This window comes from Astatotilapia calliptera, chromosome 11 (assembly GCF_900246225.1).
Source record: "Astatotilapia calliptera chromosome 11, fAstCal1.2, whole genome shotgun sequence".
Taxonomy (NCBI): domain Eukaryota; kingdom Metazoa; phylum Chordata; class Actinopteri; order Cichliformes; family Cichlidae; genus Astatotilapia; species Astatotilapia calliptera.
This window is the reverse complement of record NC_039312.1, coordinates 6,306,600-6,323,620: the sequence shown is the minus strand read 5'-3', so window position 1 is coordinate 6,323,620 and position 17,021 is coordinate 6,306,600. Positions and strand designations below refer to the sequence as shown.

General features: G+C 42.3%; 1 protein-coding gene across 9 annotated transcripts in view; it reads left to right on the top strand.

Moving 5' to 3' along the window:
* ubr5 (ubiquitin protein ligase E3 component n-recognin 5) overlaps positions 1-16,712 on the top strand; it is a 30,696-nt gene extending 13,984 nt beyond the window's left edge. For 2 of the 9 annotated variants that reach the window (XM_026184616.1, XM_026184613.1), the window contains exons 21-59: positions 582-792; positions 1,498-1,624; positions 1,759-1,910; positions 2,449-2,544; positions 2,926-3,049; positions 3,169-3,266; positions 3,638-3,795; positions 3,953-4,044; positions 4,160-4,306; positions 4,482-4,600; positions 4,732-4,858; positions 5,048-5,177; positions 5,348-5,508; positions 6,368-6,607; positions 6,758-6,881; positions 7,094-7,205; positions 7,284-7,415; positions 7,773-7,805; positions 8,419-8,676; positions 8,762-9,030; positions 9,273-9,484; positions 9,577-9,822; positions 10,730-10,803; positions 10,918-11,090; positions 11,368-11,517; positions 11,846-12,063; positions 12,363-12,483; positions 12,782-13,154; positions 13,341-13,428; positions 13,508-13,652; positions 13,791-13,921; positions 14,090-14,150; positions 14,358-14,539; positions 14,669-14,753; positions 14,851-15,006; positions 15,213-15,326; positions 15,429-15,573; positions 15,680-15,765; positions 15,945-16,712. In XM_026184616.1, the coding sequence (XP_026040401.1) occupies positions 582-792; positions 1,498-1,624; positions 1,759-1,910; positions 2,449-2,544; positions 2,926-3,049; positions 3,169-3,266; positions 3,638-3,795; positions 3,953-4,044; positions 4,160-4,306; positions 4,482-4,600; positions 4,732-4,858; positions 5,048-5,177; positions 5,348-5,508; positions 6,368-6,607; positions 6,758-6,881; positions 7,094-7,205; positions 7,284-7,415; positions 7,773-7,805; positions 8,419-8,676; positions 8,762-9,030; positions 9,273-9,484; positions 9,577-9,822; positions 10,730-10,803; positions 10,918-11,090; positions 11,368-11,517; positions 11,846-12,063; positions 12,363-12,483; positions 12,782-13,154; positions 13,341-13,428; positions 13,508-13,652; positions 13,791-13,921; positions 14,090-14,150; positions 14,358-14,539; positions 14,669-14,753; positions 14,851-15,006; positions 15,213-15,326; positions 15,429-15,573; positions 15,680-15,765; positions 15,945-16,157 (5,883 nt within the window). In that variant the 3' untranslated portion in view covers positions 16,158-16,712. The remainder of the gene's footprint in view (positions 1-581; positions 793-1,497; positions 1,625-1,758; positions 1,911-2,448; positions 2,545-2,925; positions 3,050-3,168; positions 3,267-3,637; positions 3,796-3,952; positions 4,045-4,159; positions 4,307-4,481; positions 4,601-4,731; positions 4,859-5,047; positions 5,178-5,347; positions 5,509-6,367; positions 6,608-6,757; positions 6,882-7,093; positions 7,206-7,283; positions 7,416-7,772; positions 7,806-8,418; positions 8,677-8,761; positions 9,031-9,272; positions 9,485-9,576; positions 9,823-10,729; positions 10,804-10,917; positions 11,091-11,367; positions 11,518-11,845; positions 12,064-12,362; positions 12,484-12,781; positions 13,155-13,340; positions 13,429-13,507; positions 13,653-13,790; positions 13,922-14,089; positions 14,151-14,357; positions 14,540-14,668; positions 14,754-14,850; positions 15,007-15,212; positions 15,327-15,428; positions 15,574-15,679; positions 15,766-15,944) is intronic. The other 7 variants (XM_026184615.1, XM_026184619.1, XM_026184617.1 and 4 more) reach the window with 7 other exon arrangements.
* Positions 16,713-17,021: the final 309 nt, after the last annotated feature.

Below are 17,021 nucleotides of genomic sequence, written 5' to 3'. Positions count from 1 at the left end.
GCTGAACGTTTCCAATTGTCACTCTGATGTATGTCATTCATTATGTGTGAATGAGAGGAAATTAAATTTTCATGACAAATGGTCGAATCACAGACGCCACCTGCAACCAAAGCTCAAAAGCGCTGCGATTTAATATGGCCCAGTTCTGTAGTTTAGATGGACACAATATAAAGTTGATCTGATAAAATCCCTGTGAGGAGTTTGCATAATTACATCGCCTGGAAATTGCAAAATTGCCATTTTAAACTCAAAATGGTGGACTTCCTGTTGGGGTCCCATTTACTTTTTTTTTTTTTCTTTCTCCATTTTGGCATTTTACACGTGTTTACCAAATTTTGTTTTAAAATACTCCGATTTTCATTTTGTGTGCAAAATGTCAGGAGTTTTTGAGTATGTTAAACCCCTCAAAAAGCCTGAATAAACTTTAGTGCTCAGGTGCTAATAACATTAACATGTACTTGACCAAGTAGAACAAGTCAATGTGATCAGTGTTGCTCTGTGCCCCTGCTCTCCTCCTTTATAGAAGACCAGAATGCTATGTAGATTATAACGAGTACTCACACAAGTTATTTCACTTTCAGAAGCAGACGCTAATGCAGCATGTGCTGCGCTGCGACTATGAGGCGTGTCGGCAGTACCTGGTCAACCTTGAGCAGGCCTTCCTGTTAGATCAGGGCAGCCAAGCCCTCGGAGCACTTTTGGGTCATCGATGTGATGGAAACCGCAACATCCTCCATGCTGCCGTCTCAGTCTGCTTCCCCGTTAGTAACAAGGAGACCAAAGAAGAGGAAGGTAAGCGGGTGTGTGTGTGGTTGTGGACTGTGTGGACAAAAAAGTCTTTTAGGATCGATCAGATTCTCCCCTGCCAATTTGGAACTGTTAGAAATACAATAGCAAGGTGACTTTTCACTCGAACGCTCACATTAATATCAATAATAGGGACTTGAAGTAGTAAAAATAGAAATGGAGTTGGAAATGCCCGAAAAGTCATGGCAATACTTTACCTCAAAAGAATGAATGGCCACACCTGCCATTTGCAGTGATTTACGCCTTTTATGTTCTTTGGAAGTAGCCTGAAAATGTCCAGAAAGATTCCTCTGCCATCTGCTGTGACCATCTTTCAACCTCAGTTAATGTAGTAGAATGGGAAAAGTGAGGCTGATAGGAAATTAAAAACTTGCCAGATGTAAAGACTTTAACCCCTGTGGTGACTCTTAAAACAATATGTAACATGTAATCCAACATGCAACTGCAGGCAGTTTCCATGCATTAAAAAACACGCTGTACGTTCATGAACGATCCTCAATCATGCAGTTTCTATATACAAATACACAGAGTAAGGAACAGTATTTTTTTTTTTTTTTTTTTAATGAAGCAAGTATTTTAATCCATCAACATATAGATATTATATGTTATATGTATTATATATGTATATGTAAATATATGTATTTCAGCTAATTCCTTTCCACGCTCAGTGACCATGTTATTTCATTTCAGAAGCTGAAAGGTCAGAGAGGAACACATTTGCAGAGCGTCTGTCTGCTGTGGAGGCGATTGCCAATGCCATCTCTGTGGTCTCAAGCAATAGCTCTGGAAATAGGACCGGCTCCTCCAGCAGCAGAGGGTAAATGAGCTCCACAGAATGTATAACAAAAAATGCCCTACAGCAAAGAAATGTTTTGGCTGTCCATTTTGGCAGTACCACCGAAACAGGATCTAAGTTATTGACTCGTTTGTCTTTGGGGGGATTGTCACTAGCCTTCGTCTTAGGGAGATGATGCGGAGGTCTTTAAGAGCAGCAGGTCTTGGTCGACATGAATCTGGCCCGTCATCCAGTGACCATCAGGATCCTGTGTCCCCACCCATTGCTCCACCAAGTTGGGTTCCTGACCCTCCACCCATGGACCCTGGTGAGTGCATCTGAAAAAAACGGTAGAGTTAGATTATTTTTATGTGGTGTTTAAAGTGAACAAAGAAAAATAAATTAAATGCATCTTTATTTCTGACACAACCATTCTCCAGCAACACATCGAATTTGATATTTTTTTTCAATGTAATGTAAAACACACAGTGTTAGCCATTTGTAGAATATTGCAGAAGTTATTTTGCTGTTTAATTTACAGTCATCATTTTTGAGATTTCCAAATAAATAGATTTCTGACTCATTGTGTGGGCGTTTTTTATTATTTTAGCAACTATGGAGTTCTTGATTGTCTTTTCACTTGTACTTGTAGAAATCCACCCAGACCAGTGCAATGTCTTTTTTTTTTTTGTTTTTACCATAGTTGTTAATCAGTGAGGTAGTTTTGCACCACCTTACTGGAAAGTGGAGCCTTAAAATTTAAGTGCCCTCCCTTCCTTTTATAGAATTACAATAACAACCGTCTTTTGATTTTCATAATCCTGATTTTATTAAAAATACAAACTGTGTTTGTTTTTCATGAAAAGATGGAGACATCGACTTCATTTTAGCACCAGCTGTGGGTTCACTCACCACTGCTTCCACTGGTAGCAGCCAGGGACCGAGCACCTCCACAATACCAGGTGCATACCTTCTTTATCACGTGCCTCTTTTCCACTAAAGCAGTTTGGTAAATTTAAAAAGAAAACCTTTTGACACTTGGAAAACCAAGTCTTTGCCGGAAATTCTTGTGTAGCAGTGGAGCCAACACTTTGGTAACTTAGAAACGTAGAAACCTATAACATGCTGTGTCAGGGTGTTTGGAGGAACGGGGATAAAGTCACATTGTGACCGCCTAACAAAAAAGGACGGCACAACAGTAGCATCCGCCTAATTCAAACCAGAAGAACGATTGTATCAATGAGAACTATAAATATAAATAAATCATATAAATGAATTGCCAGCTCTATGCTTAAATCTTGTAACGCCTACTGACTAACTGTATGTGTTTTCCATATGAGCAGGGCCGTCCACTGAGCCTTCTGTGGTTGAGTCTAAAGACAGGAAGGCCAATGCCCACCTTATCCTTAAGCTGATGTGTGACAGCGTTGTTCTGAGGCCACACTTACGGGAGCTGCTCTCTGCAAAGTAAGAGTCTTTATTACTGCATTAAAATTGACTGAAAATCTGCTTATTTCTCCCCTGCTATCGTTTGCTCAGGTGCTCTCCTGGAAGTGCTCATGCATATTGTTGCCTTTGTTTGACAGGGATGCCCGAGGAATGACCCCGTTCATGCTAGCTGTCAGTGGGAGAGCTTACCCAGCAGCTATCACCGTGCTTGAGGCTGCACAGAAAATGGCCAAGGGTGAGTTAACAAGCTGGCTGAGAACTGGTTCGCTGGAAACCTTTGTGTTAAAGTGTCTAAATTCAAGAACATGTATTGCATTAACATCTTCACACTAATCAAACGGAGCAGGCATGGAGACATTTGCACTAATATTGTGTTACCAACCAGCTGCCATCTCTGAACAGTTTCTGGGAAAGCAGCAGAGTTTTTAGTACATCTGATATCATTGTAAGTGGTTAGGAAATAGCTGGAACATTGGAGGTTATCCATGAGTTATGTGAATCCTGACCTATTTTGGTGCCCTGCTTCCAGCAGCTAACTGAAGTGTTATAAGTGGCATTCCCGTGTTTCCATGGTTTTTTGTTGTTCCCCAAATGTCTTGAACACAGTTGGTGACCTGGGTATCACAGAGAAGGAGGATGCTGATTCGGTGTTCATGGAAATGATTTGCCCCTCGGGTACAAACCCAGATGATTCTCCCCTGTATGTTCTCTGCTGCAACGACACCTGCAGTTTTACATGGACTGGAGCTGAGCACATTAACCAGGTCAGCCTGTGACAATCCCATTACACTAAAATGTACTCGCTAGAAGAAGTGTTGTGTGTCTGGAAAGTAAGCGGTCTACTTTTAGAATGGCCAAACTCTTTTGCGAATATATTTCTATAGATGTTGACATTTTTCATGACACTTGCGTTGTATTTAGGATATCTTTGAGTGTCGAACATGTGGCTTGCTGGAGTCCCTCTGCTGTTGCACTGAATGTGCAAGGGTGTGTCACAAAGGACATGACTGCAAGTAAGTCCTAGTTTTCAGTGTGGGCTTTTTCACTCCTTGCTAATGCTCGTCTCTCTTACCATTGTTACCAGCTCTTGAAACTAAGTCACTAGACTTTGTATATCCTCTTTCCCAGGTTGAAAAGGACTTCACCTACAGCGTACTGTGACTGTTGGGAGAAATGCAAGTGTAAAACGCTCATAGCTGGTCAGAAGGCAGCTCGCCTGGATCTGTTGTACAGGCTACTCACCACCACAAACCTGGTTACAACACCAAACAGCAGGTGAGCCTGTGAACTCTGCCCCAGGCTTTAATTTGTCTGCTTCATATAGAAGTGCTTCTTGTTCTTTATAGTTGGCAAATGAATTTAGAATTTAACTTGCCACTCTGCTAAAGCTCCATTGTGTTACATAAGTGAGCAGAGGTGGTAGGTCTGTCTGACTTGTTTCTATCTGCAGGGGAGAGCATATATTACTGTTCCTGGTGCAGACTGTTGCCAGGCAGAGTGTTGAGCACTGTCAGTACAGACCACCGCGCATCAGAGAAGATAGGAACCGCAAGGCTGCTAATGCAGAAGGTTGGTTCAAGACCTTTGTCTCATTTACCCACCTTTTTAACTTTAGGTCCATGCTAATTAGAGATTTTACAAGAGTTCATTTGAAAGCAGAACACAGATCCTGAGAGAAAGCTGTCGTGTTCTTGTTTCAGACTCTGACATGCCAGACCACGATCTAGAACCTCCCCGCTTTGCTCAGCTGGCTCTGGAGAGAGTCCTGCAGGATTGGAATGCCCTAAAGTCAATGATCATGTTTGGTTCTCAGGAGAATAAAGACCCGTAAGTATCAGAAGCATTGGAGTTTGAGAATGCATTTTTTTTCCTGAACAAGTCTGATCCACTAATTGCACTATTCAGACCCGATTTTAAATGGTGTGTTATAATCCAAATCAAATATTCAATCAACTATAGCTGTGATGTAGTAATTTGTGTAGCTTGTATCTAAATCCTGTATTTCTTGTTTCCCAGACTTAGTGCCAGCAGCAGAATTGCTCACCTCCTACCTGAAGAGCAGGTCTACTTGAATCAGCAGAGTGGCACCATTCGCCTTGACTGTTTTACTCACTGCCTCATTGTCAAGTGTGCTCCTGACATCACTGTAAGTGCAGTTAGTCTTCCGTTTCCAGTGCACACAGTGTAAAATTCACATTCAGTGTAAATAAGTAACCCTGGTAACATATTTTATTGGGATTGGTCACTCTGTAACTTACTGACTTGTATTCATGCACGACAATCCTCATCGGGTGTTTTATCTCCCTGTTGTATTAGTTCATAGATACGTTACTGGGTACTCTGGTAAAGGAGCTGCAGAACAAGTACACACCCGGTCGGAGAGAGGAGGCTATCAACGTCACCAGAAGGTTCTTGCGCTCTGTGGCCCGAGTTTTTGTCATCCTCAGTGTGGAGATGGCGTCATCAAAAAAGAAAAAGTAAGAACACAATTTGCCGAACACTTTTCTTTTTTTTTCTTTTTAAAGAATTCTCTTGTCTACATTAATCTGTTTAATTTACAATTCTGCTTTGAATCCATGACCATCAAGCAGCTGTTACCAGCATTTATACCTGTACGGTTTGATTTTGCAGGTAGCAGCACTTTGGGTTACGCTTTAGGGTTTCAGAAGGGTTTTCTGTCGTGGATTTAACATTGAAGTAATCTACTGTAAAAAGCCGGGGATGAAGTTGCATTTAAAAGTCCCTGCTTTCTTTTATGACAGTTTTAGTGTCATCATTGACCTAGTGGTCAAGAACTGGATAATCGACTTTAAGGTTTTTGAGAACAGCTCAGTTTTAGACTAATGTGAATGTCTGTGTTAAATTTATGTAGAGCCACCAATGGCCTATACAAGTAGCCAGTGATATTGCCAGCATTTATAGTTGTGCCAATTGCTCTGCATTGTCATGGCCAACACATCTCTTGTAAGTGGACTTTCTCCCTTTGAGATGATTCATTCTCTTCCATTTCCAGTCCAATGGTACCAAACACGCCAATCACAGATGTTGCGGGCTGCGTCGATGCAACATCTAGTTACATTTCTAGAGAGGTGCACATCAGGTTTCAGCACAAATTATGGTGTAGGGTTTCTAAATGGTTTCCACGTGAGACTTAACTACAGCAAAGACTTAACACAGAAGCATAAATCCCACTTAAGGTTATACCAGAACAAATGAAAAGAACGGCCCAAGGCTAAAGCTTGTTTATAATTTGCTGACATACTTGATACCAGTTAGACAAGATTTTCTTATGTAATACAACCATTTCTCAATTCTTCTCCATTTTTCCTCATACAGCAATTTCATCCCTCAGCCCATTGGGAAATGTCGGCGTGTTTTCCAGGCTCTGCTGCCCTATGCTGTGGAGGAGCTGTGTAATGTAGCAGAGTCACTAATTGTCCCAGTGCGAATGGGTATTGCAAGACCGACCGCTCCTTTCACTTTGGCCAGCACCAGCATTGATGCTGTTCAGGGCAGCGAGGAGCTTTTCTCTGTTGAACCGCTGCCACCACGACCCTCACCTGACCAGTCCAGCAGGTTATTGGTTTTCTTGACTTTGTCTCATTGCAAGTGGAGTGATAAAGTAGTTTGTAAAATGTACTTAAATTATGGATAATTAGAATCCACTCTCCTTTTTTTTTTTTCCTTATTTATTTCATTTAATGAGCTTGTGTTTAACATTTCCAGCTCCAGCCAGACAGCTGCCTCTTATATCATCAGGAACCCTCAGCCCCGGCGCAGCAGCCAGTCTCAGCCTGTCAGAGGAAGAGATGAGGAGCAGGATGACATTGTATCAGCAGATGTGGAAGAGGTGGGGAGCCTCATTATTAAATCATTAGAGCCATAATGAATTCTGGATGTGCATGTGTGCACTGCATGTTGGTTACTGTTTCTGAGGCTAAAGCCCACAAGCTTACTCTATTCATATTTGTATTTTTTTTCTGTCCTCCTGTTACTGTAGAATTTCAGGTATGTCTTGCCACAAAGTTTTTTTTATTTGACAATCTGTTGTGTGTCTAACAGGTTGAAGTTGTAGAGGGTGTAGCTGGGGAGGAAGACCATCACGACGACCAGGAAGAGCAGGGAGAGGAAAATGCTGAAGCAGAAGGCCAGCACGATGAGCACGATGAGGATGGTAAGATATAGTTGGAGTTGTTCATCTTTATGAATCAAAGTCAGATGAGTTTAGGATGGGGTCATGTCTGTTTTCTAGGAAGTGACATGGAGTTGGACCTGTTGGCAGCAGCTGAAACGGAGAGCGACAGCGAAAGCAACCACAGCAATCAGGACAACGCCAGCGGTCGCAGGAGCGTTGTTACAGCAGCTACTGCTGGTTCTGAAGCAGGTTAGTCAACTGCTTTTATGTAAACCATCACCTTTTACCTAATACCTTAATTGCGTTAAAAAAAAACCCCTGAAAATCTCAATGTTTTATGACCCCCGCCCTTTTTTCTTTCTTTCTTTCTTTTTTTTTTTTTAAACTGTCACTCCCTTTGACTGAAATCGTAACCATTTTTGTGTTGAATCGGTCTAATTTGGTCTAATCGCTTGCAAAAATAAATTTTGTTTGTAAATCAGTCAGAGTCACAATGCTCGACAGTCAGCGTTGTGGATTGTGGGGATTTTATATTTGGAGAGATAATGATACAGCAGAGAAGGAAAAGTGGTCCCTGGCTGAATACCAAATGTATTTCATTTGCAGGCAGTAGGGTGTCCTTGGCATTTCCTATTTTTGGTATGAGCTCCTCTTTACTTTAATGCATATACAGATATCAGGGCAAGAGTGAATTTGCAAAGTGCATACACAGTTTCCTGCTGAGAGTTCCTTCAGTCCGTCCCCTTCTCACATTTCTCTGTTGTTGTCTGCCGTTTTTAACTAATGCCTCATCACAAGTGTAGCTTTGTTGGTCTTTTATCCAAATAACACACTAATCAACTTGTAGCTTTTCCAAGTGGTGTGGGTTTTTTCCTGCTTGGTCATCTAAAGAGTGTATTTGCTACTAACGATGATGTTAAACTTTCTTGTAGATTATTCTGTCAAGTTAGAGATTGATGTTCTTTCTCTTTGAATAGTTTTTTTTTTTTTTTTACTTGAAAATATTTAGAAAATGAAACCATGTATGATTTAGCACAAGCTGAACACCAGAGTGTCCAGTTTTGTTCTCACTCGGTGTTTCAGTGTGTCCAGTTTCGTATTGGTGGTGTTTTGCCTTGTAGTGGTGTGATTCACTAACCCGCACTCCTGCTTGGATAAGTCTGATGTGAAAGCGAAAGACTGGTAGGTCAAATTGAATACGAGAACATTAAACTGGTCTTCTTTATTTTTTTTCTTCATCCCTACTTTAAAGGTGCCAGCAGTGTCCCTGCCTTCTTTTCAGAGGATGACTCTCAGTCCAATGACTCCAGTGACTCAGACAGCAGCAGCAGCCAAAGTGACGATGTTGACCAGGAGACGTTTCTGCTGGATGAGCCTCTGGAAAGGACAACTAATGCGTCACATGCTAACAGTGCAGCTCAGGCTCCTCGCTCCATGCAGTGGGCTGTGAGAAACACCCCCAGCCAAAGGGCACCGGGAAGCGCTCCCTCCAGCACCTCAACACCAGCCGGTCAGCAAATGTCCACCTGCTTCTGCAGTTTTAATTTAAAATTTAAACTGTCTCAGAACTAACATTTCCCCTCCCCCCTCCACAGCAAGCTCCACGGGCCTGATATATATTGACCCCACTAACCTGCGGCGCTCAAGTGCAATCAGCTCTAGTGCCGCTGCAGCGGCGGCAGCTTTGGAGGCCAGCAACTCCAGCAGCTACCTGACGTCTGCCAGCAGTCTCGCCCGCGCCTACAGCATTGTCATCAGGCAGATCTCAGACCTCATGAGTCTGATTCCCAAATATAACCATCTTGTCTACTCCCAGTATCCTGCTGCTGTCAAGCTCACCTACCAGGATGCTGTCAACCTGCAGGTATAATGGCTTGGAGTCTTTTAAGATCTGCATTATGTGTTTTCAGCAGAAGGAGTTCATGTTGATTAGTCTCCACTATTAACAGTGCAATGCTAAGAGCAATAGTTTACATAACGCATAACTATAGAATATTCAACCCTACCACAAATACTATTTAGTGCTTTTTAAAAGGAATGCAAAACAAAATTTGGAATCAAGCTGATTATGTGAGCAAAGAGTGAAATGTTTGTTGTGTGAACCAGAACTATGTAGAAGAAAAGTTAATTCCCACCTGGAACTGGATGGTGTCCATCATGGATTCCACTGAGGCTCAGCTGCGATACGGCTCAGCCCTGTCATCTGCTGGAGATCCCGGTCACCCCAGTCACCCGCTCCATGCCTCCCAGCACTCAGCTCGTAGGGAGCGCATGACTGCTCGAGAGGAGGCCAGCCTCCGCACTCTGGAAGGACGCAGGTAAGCTTTTTCACTTAATGTGGCCAATGAATTAATTGAACTCTTACTCTTACATGATGCAAACAAATGATTGCTTCCCACACTTAATTTAGTATTTGTTTTAGGAGGGCAGCCACACTGCTAACGGCTCGTCAAGGAATGATGTCTGCACGTGGTGACTTCCTGAACTACGCCCTGTCACTGATGCGCTCCCACAATGATGAGCACTCTGATGTGCTTCCGGTGCTGGACGTGTGCTCGCTGAAGCATGTGGCTTACGTTTTCCAGGCTCTCATCTACTGGATTAAAGCCATGAATCAGCAGACCACCCTGGACACGCCACAGATGGATAGAAAGAGGTAAATGATGAAAAATAGTAGAAAATGCCAATTCAGGATTTACACAGAGGCTGCATACTTTGTTTATTAAATCATAAGACAGTAAATGTTTTAATATTTAATTAAACAGTTCACAGGATCCACACTAAAAGAGACTAGCTTCAGTGTGACTTTCAGTAACTTGTAGCAAAATCAGCTGAAATAAACCTAAGTGATGCTAATTAGCTAGGTTATGGACACAGCATGTGCTGCACTGACCACTAGGTAGAGCGAAGGACACAAATTTTGTGTTGCACTGGCTGCTCCGCTCTGCTTATACGTAATTTTTTTGCAGCCACTCTACGTGTATTAGATGCACCTGCTCCCTGTCATTTAAAAACATGCACGTCTCTGACATCCCCTCTGAGAGTTTGTGTTGTATAATGTTAAAATGTTTAATTAAAAAAAATGTATTGCACATTCATAAAGAAAGCTTTTAATTATCCCGATTAGTGAAGATTGTGTTGTTTCCACAACATTGCGTTTCTCCTGAGGTCCACAGAACCGTTGAATGGCTTAAGGGCTCTGGAGGTCCCTGTATATGCATGTAAGCTTGTGTCAAAAAGTTCACCGAACTTGGACACGCATGGAATGTTTTCGCTCATCGTTTGGTTGAACTTAGTGCAGCTGTAGGCTTTGTTTCTACTGGTCGCACGATTGCTCAGCGCAGCAAGAAACCATTGCACGCAAGCAATAGAAATCAAAGTTTTTTAGAGCACAGCGCGTGCGTGCCACATCCTATGTGAAAGCTTATCTAAATAAACTGCTGTTAGGAGCAAAAAATACAGTTCATTCAAACAACAGGGGGGTAATTACATTTGTTTTATGGGCCTTCAGAATAAATGTGAGTCTTAACACGATGTTTATCCTCCGTAACTTTCACTTGTAGGAATCGAGAGATTTTGGAGCTTGGGTTGGACAATGAAGATTCTGAGCATGAGAATGATGAGGACACCAATCAGAGTAAGGCAAAAAAATAAAACGACTAAATGACAACTAAACTATAGTCAGTCCATAATAAATATCAAAGAACTACATAGTTGTTTTAAGATCTGCTGTGTTTCTTTTTCACTTCAGGTTCAACACTGCAGGACAAGGATGAGGACCCAGTTCCAGCTGAGACGGGTCAGAACCACCCCTTCTTCCGTCGCTCTGACTCGATGACTTTCCTGGGGTGCATCCCACCAAATCCCTTCGATGTTCCTCTGGCTGAGGCCATCCCTCTGGCAGACCAGCCCCACCTCCTGCAGGTTAGATTTGCTGCTGATGTTCAACCTCCTTACGTGTCATACTAAGTATTTTTTATGAGTCATCTCAGCTTTGTGGCATTGCATTTTTATTCATCTTGTTTTCTGTGCGAACTCCTTCAAGTATCACTACATGCCAGAGATATTTGGCAGCAAAGAAAATCACAGCACTATTTAGAGAATGTAAAACACTTGAACTGTTACATTTAGCTGTCTTTACATTATAGAATGGCAAGTCAGCCTTTGTGATTTTAAATACATTTTGCTTCTTCTTCAACAGCCCAATGCCAGAAAGGAAGATCTGTTTGGTCGTCCCTCTCAGGGCCTGTACTCTTCCTCTTACATGGCAACCAAAGGCCTGGCTGAGGCAACCATGGACAGGAACTGCCTGGAGGTAAACATGGGCTCCTCTCTACCCTCCCCCTCTCAGGTATACCACTCCTCTACACCGTGCTATCACGCTGGTAGTTGTGTTCTAATATCCATGCATAACAAATCTCCCTGAAATAATAAAGTACTGCAGCATTTTCCCAGTTAAAATAACTTGACTATTAAGGATTCATTATCTCTTCGTGCTATTTGATTTATGAAAGGACAGGTAGGTTGGGTCGTGTTCTTGTGTTCATACGAGTGTGGATATTGGAGCACAGTTTGTATTCGGTGTCCCATTTCCATTCTGTTGTGGCCACACTGCTATCATCTTTAGAAGTTCACTTGTTCACATTACTAAACGACACTTCTGACTCCTGCTCAAACAGATCCTGCCCACTAAGATGTCTTACTCAGCTAACCTGAAGAATGTGATGAGCATGGAGACAGGCCAGCGGAGCACCGAGAACCAGTCGCTGGCAGAGCAGGAGCTGGAGGCTTCCAAACCTGGCCCATCACCCCACGACCTTGCTGCCCAGCTAAAGAGCAGCCTGCTTGCTGAGATTGGCCTCACTGAGAGTGATGGCCCTCCTCTCCCATCGTTCAGGTAACCAGTCATTGCATTTAGTGGGGCTGATTTTTGCAGAGAGGACTGACCTTGATCTCAGCAGCTTGATATGAAATGGTATCACCTATAGATGTTTGTCATCCCATTAATTAAGCCTCTGTACTCGCATTAATTAGAACCTTCATTATTAGCACATGTAACCTCTTCCTGTTTCCCAGTCAGAATGGTTGCTGTGAAAACTGTCTGTTGCTCTCAAACACAGAAAATGTAATTATAGATAAAGAGTTTATGAAGATGAGGAAAAGTTTAAAATAGTGTTTATTGTGTCCTCTGTCCAGACCTCACTGCAGTTTTATGGGGATGATGATCTCACACGACATGCTGCTGGGCCGCTGGCGCCTCTCACTGGAGCTTTTTGGTCGTGTCTTCATGGAGGATGTTGGAGCTGAGCCTGGATCGGTAAAAAATATTTTTTTTTTTTTTAACATGCCTTCAACATATACTTCAATACTTAAATGGAGTTCGTCCCTGTACGTTTTTGTACTTGATGGCTTCTTAAATGAAATGCTGCTTAGAGTAAAATCAGCTTGTGTGAGGCGATGAGCCATGAGTAGCCAGAATGAATCATACAGACTTTGAAATTAAAACACTCCTCTGCTGCTATGGTAAATGGTAAATGGCCTGTATTTATATAGCATATGAAACTTAATGTAGCTTTAACTGACCGTGTTGTTGTTCCCTCATTGTTTTGAACCAGATCCTCACAGAGCTTGGCGGCTTTGAGGTGAAGGAATCCAAGTTCCGTCGAGAGATGGAGAAGTTGAGGAACCTGCAGTCCCGTGACCTGGCGCTGGAAGTGGACCGTGATCGAGACCAGCTAATACAACAGACTATGCGTCAGCTAAACACACACTTTGGCAGGCGTTGTACAACCACACCCATGGCGGTACACCGGGTGAAAGTGACTTTCAAAGATGAGCCTGGAGAGGGCAGTGGCGTGGCCCGCAGCTTCTACACGGCCATCGCTCTGGCCCTCCTTTCCAATGAAAAGCTGCCCAACCTGGACTGTGTTCAGAGCGTCAGCAAGGGCATGCAGGCCAGCAGTACGTGTCATCACGATTACAATTCAAGTATGACAATACATAGAAACTACTGCATACTGCATATTATGACATTTGTGTTCATTATTACAATAAATGTTTGCTTTTTGTTTTTGTGATGATGGAAGAAATCATTAAAGTAGCAACAATATAAGATACTTGACAAAAAATATTTTCAACACAAATGAACTTGCCCTGGTCGATTTGTTTGTGCAGATCTAATGCAGCGTCTCAGGAACAGAGACCGGGAGAGGGAGAGGAGAAGTGGTGGGCTTCGAGCAGGATCTCGGAGAGACCGAGACAGGTAAACTCTATTTGGTAGCCTATATGACCTTTCTTTATATTTAGAGAAAATGTCTGCTAACCTGTTTGTATGTTAACAGAGACTCTAGGAGGCAGCTGTCCATAGACACCAGGCCTTTCAGGCCGTCATCAGAGGGAAACCCCAGTGATGAGCCTGACCCTCTGCCTGCACACAGACAAGCCCTGGGTGAAAGGCTCTATCCACGAGTCCATGCAATGCAGCCGGTAATAAACCATCAGCATATCTGTTTGTTTTCTTTCATTAAGACAGGGAACTTGAGTGATCCATAATGTTTTGCTTCCTTGTCTGCATTTATAATTTTTCCTTGATCATACTGAGGGGAGTTGTGTTTGTGTCTTTAGGCTTTCGCCAGTAAAATCACCGGCATGTTGCTGGAGCTGTCTCCTGCCCAGCTGTTGCTGCTGCTAGCTAGTGAGGATTCTTTGAGAGCCAGAGTAGAAGAGGCCATGGAGCTACTTATTGCACATGGAAGGTAAGACAAATCACCAACACCACGGGTGCCTCTGACAATAAAGTGCTCATTTAGCTGGCAAAAAAAGTACCTGTTAATGAATATACATCCATTAAGAACAGTATTTTTTTTCATATTCATACTCTGTGCCATTTAGCAAACTAACTATATTCTGTTTATCTTTCCCAGGGAAAATGGAGCTGACAGTATTCTGGACCTCGGTCTCCCAGAGGCTCCAGAGAAATCACAAGTGAACAAAATATATAACCTGTTTCCATTATTTGTTAACTAGTTTCTTGTTTTCTAAAAATGTTTTAGCCATATTTTAGCAAAGTGTGCTAAACCACGACACACTAAAATGACTTTGACACTTAACAGAAACACTTGCACAACACAGATCATCCTAATACGAAGTTGTTATAAACACTGCTCCCCTCCTCCGTTCAATCATTTTTAGCAGCAGGAGAACCGCAAACGTCACGGTTCAACACGCAGTGTGGTTGACATGGAGCTGGACGACCCAGATGACGGTGACGACAACGCTCCTCTCTTCTACCAGCCTGGCAAACGAGGCTTCTACTCCCCTAGACCCGGCAAAAATACAGAGGCCAGACTCAACTGCTTCCGTAATATTGGAAGGTAATAATAAAAAAAATCAAAGATTTACATGATGTTCGGTTGGATAAAAATGAAATTCAAGAAGGAAAATGTTTCGTGAAATCAGCTGTGTCCTTAGCAGAGTATGAAACAATGTATTTCTCTGTGCAGAATACTGGGCTTATGTCTGCTGCAGAATGAACTCTGTCCAATCACACTGAACAGACATGTCATCAAGGTGCTGCTGGGTAGGAAGGTAAGTAGAAAATATGCCTTTTTAAAAAAAAAAATGCACCTGCTGCATAATGCTTGGTTCTTAAATAATTCAATTGCTAACTATTCTTTTACTGCAGGTGAACTGGCACGACTTTGCGTTCTTTGACCCGGTTATGTATGAGAGCCTGCGGCAGCTAATCCGCCATTCACAGGCTGGTGAAGCCGAAGCAGTGTTTGCTGCCATGGATTTGGCTTTCGCCATTGATCTCTGCAAAGAGGAAGGAGCTGGACAGGTAATGGACTTGGTTGTCTAAGTGTCAAACTTGAGCAGTATCAGATGTCACTTGTCCTGTTAAGATGGAAAAACAGCGCTGGCAAATGTGTATGTGATGCAAGGTGAAAAACGCGGCAGCACATCTGAAAATTCTCTTCAAGTTAAATTAACTAATGTGCAGGTGGTGACTTAAGTGAAGCTTATATCTCATTCTGCCTTGTTCAGGTTGAGCTCCTGTCTGGAGGGGTCAACATGCCAGTAACTCCCCTCAATGTTTACGAATATGTGAGGAGGTACGCAGAGCACAGAATGCTGGTGGTTGCTGAGCAGCCGCTTCATGTAAGTATAAACGGCAATTTTACCGAACCTTAAATTGTGTGAATGCAGATCAATGCTTTGTCATTTATCAAAATGTGTATTCACACCGGCTGTCTTTCATAGGCAATGAGGAAGGGCTTGCTCGATGTACTGCCCAAGAACGCCTTAGAGGACTTGACAGCTGAAGACTTCAGGCTGCTGGTCAACGGCTGTGGAGAAGTCAATGTCCAGATGCTTATTAGCTTCACCTCCTTCAACGATGAGTCTGGTATGTTGATCTGTCTACATCGCTTTATGTCCATCTTAATCAGTAAAGGATTTACTATTGTACATTTGACTGTCATATACTGACTCAAGACTTCTTCATTCAACAGGGGAAAATGCAGACAAACTTCTCCAGTTTAAACGCTGGTTTTGGTCCATAGTGGAGAAGATGAGCATGACTGAGAGACAAGATCTGGTAAGTCTGCTCCCATCATAATTAGGAATTCTTTCTTTTTCCATACCTTGGCTGTGGGTATCTGCTGATACAGGGTACTGATCAGACACCAGTCTTAAATTAAAAAGCCTCGGTGTACAAGTACTTGGTTTCCTGTGTATCAGACACGGGATTAAAAAAGTCGTTTGTGTACTCCTCAGGTGTACTTCTGGACCTCCAGCCCATCTTTGCCAGCCAGCGAGGAGGGCTTCCAGCCGATGCCTTCCATCACGATCCGGCCTCCAGACGACCAGCACCTCCCCACAGCCAACACCTGCATCTCCCGTCTCTACGTGCCACTCTACTCTTCAAAACAGATACTCAAACAGAAACTCCTGCTAGCCATTAAGACCAAGAATTTTGGTTTTGTGTAGAAGTTCAACAAAGAAGAGTTTAAAAAAGGAAAAGAAGAAAAACATGTTTACTGTTGTGTAATATTTACCTAGCTCCATTTTTGTAGATTTATTTTTTGTCTAAACGATTTTATGAAATTCGACATACTGTCGCCATCTCCCCGGGCGGTAATATGTTTGTGTTGTGAACACAAACAGCTTGTTATTTTTATTTCAGTTTTAATTGTTTATTTTTCTTTTGTGTTAATGAAGAAGAGGTATACGGTCCAGAACATTCCTGCATTGGCACTGTAAAATGTAAAGCCCACAGCTCTGCTCTATTGGCTTAAACCTTTGCTTCCCAGGAATTTGGCTTGACAGAAAAGCTGTCTGCCGAAAACCCAGCCAAAGATGACAGCAGTAGAAATATTTAAGACACACTGTGACTATAAGTTTTTTTTGTTTTGTTTTGTTCTTTTCCTTCCCTAGAAACGTACTATCACTGACAGTTCACTGCTGCCTTTGTGGAAAGTCATTTTTTCTTGTACAGGGGGAGTAGGGAATTTCAAAATAAACTTGGATGCAAATACATTGTCATTGTTTGTGTGTGGTCTCTAGTTATGTTACTACTTATTTCAATAGACTACCAGGTAATACATTTTATTAGTAGTAGTTAATAGATTGATGAGCTTACAAACCAAGGGGTGTACACAATAAGTATAGGAATATAAAGAGTAAATAACACCAGCAAAAAATTTAATGTTCCAGTAATGATACTTCCATACTAATCCACATGCCAGAAAACTTCTCCCAAAAAAGAATGTATAATGCAGTGTTGTAAAAACACAAAATTTATCGCATGCGTTATAATGTTGAATTATTAAACTTAGCATGCTCTTCTCAGGG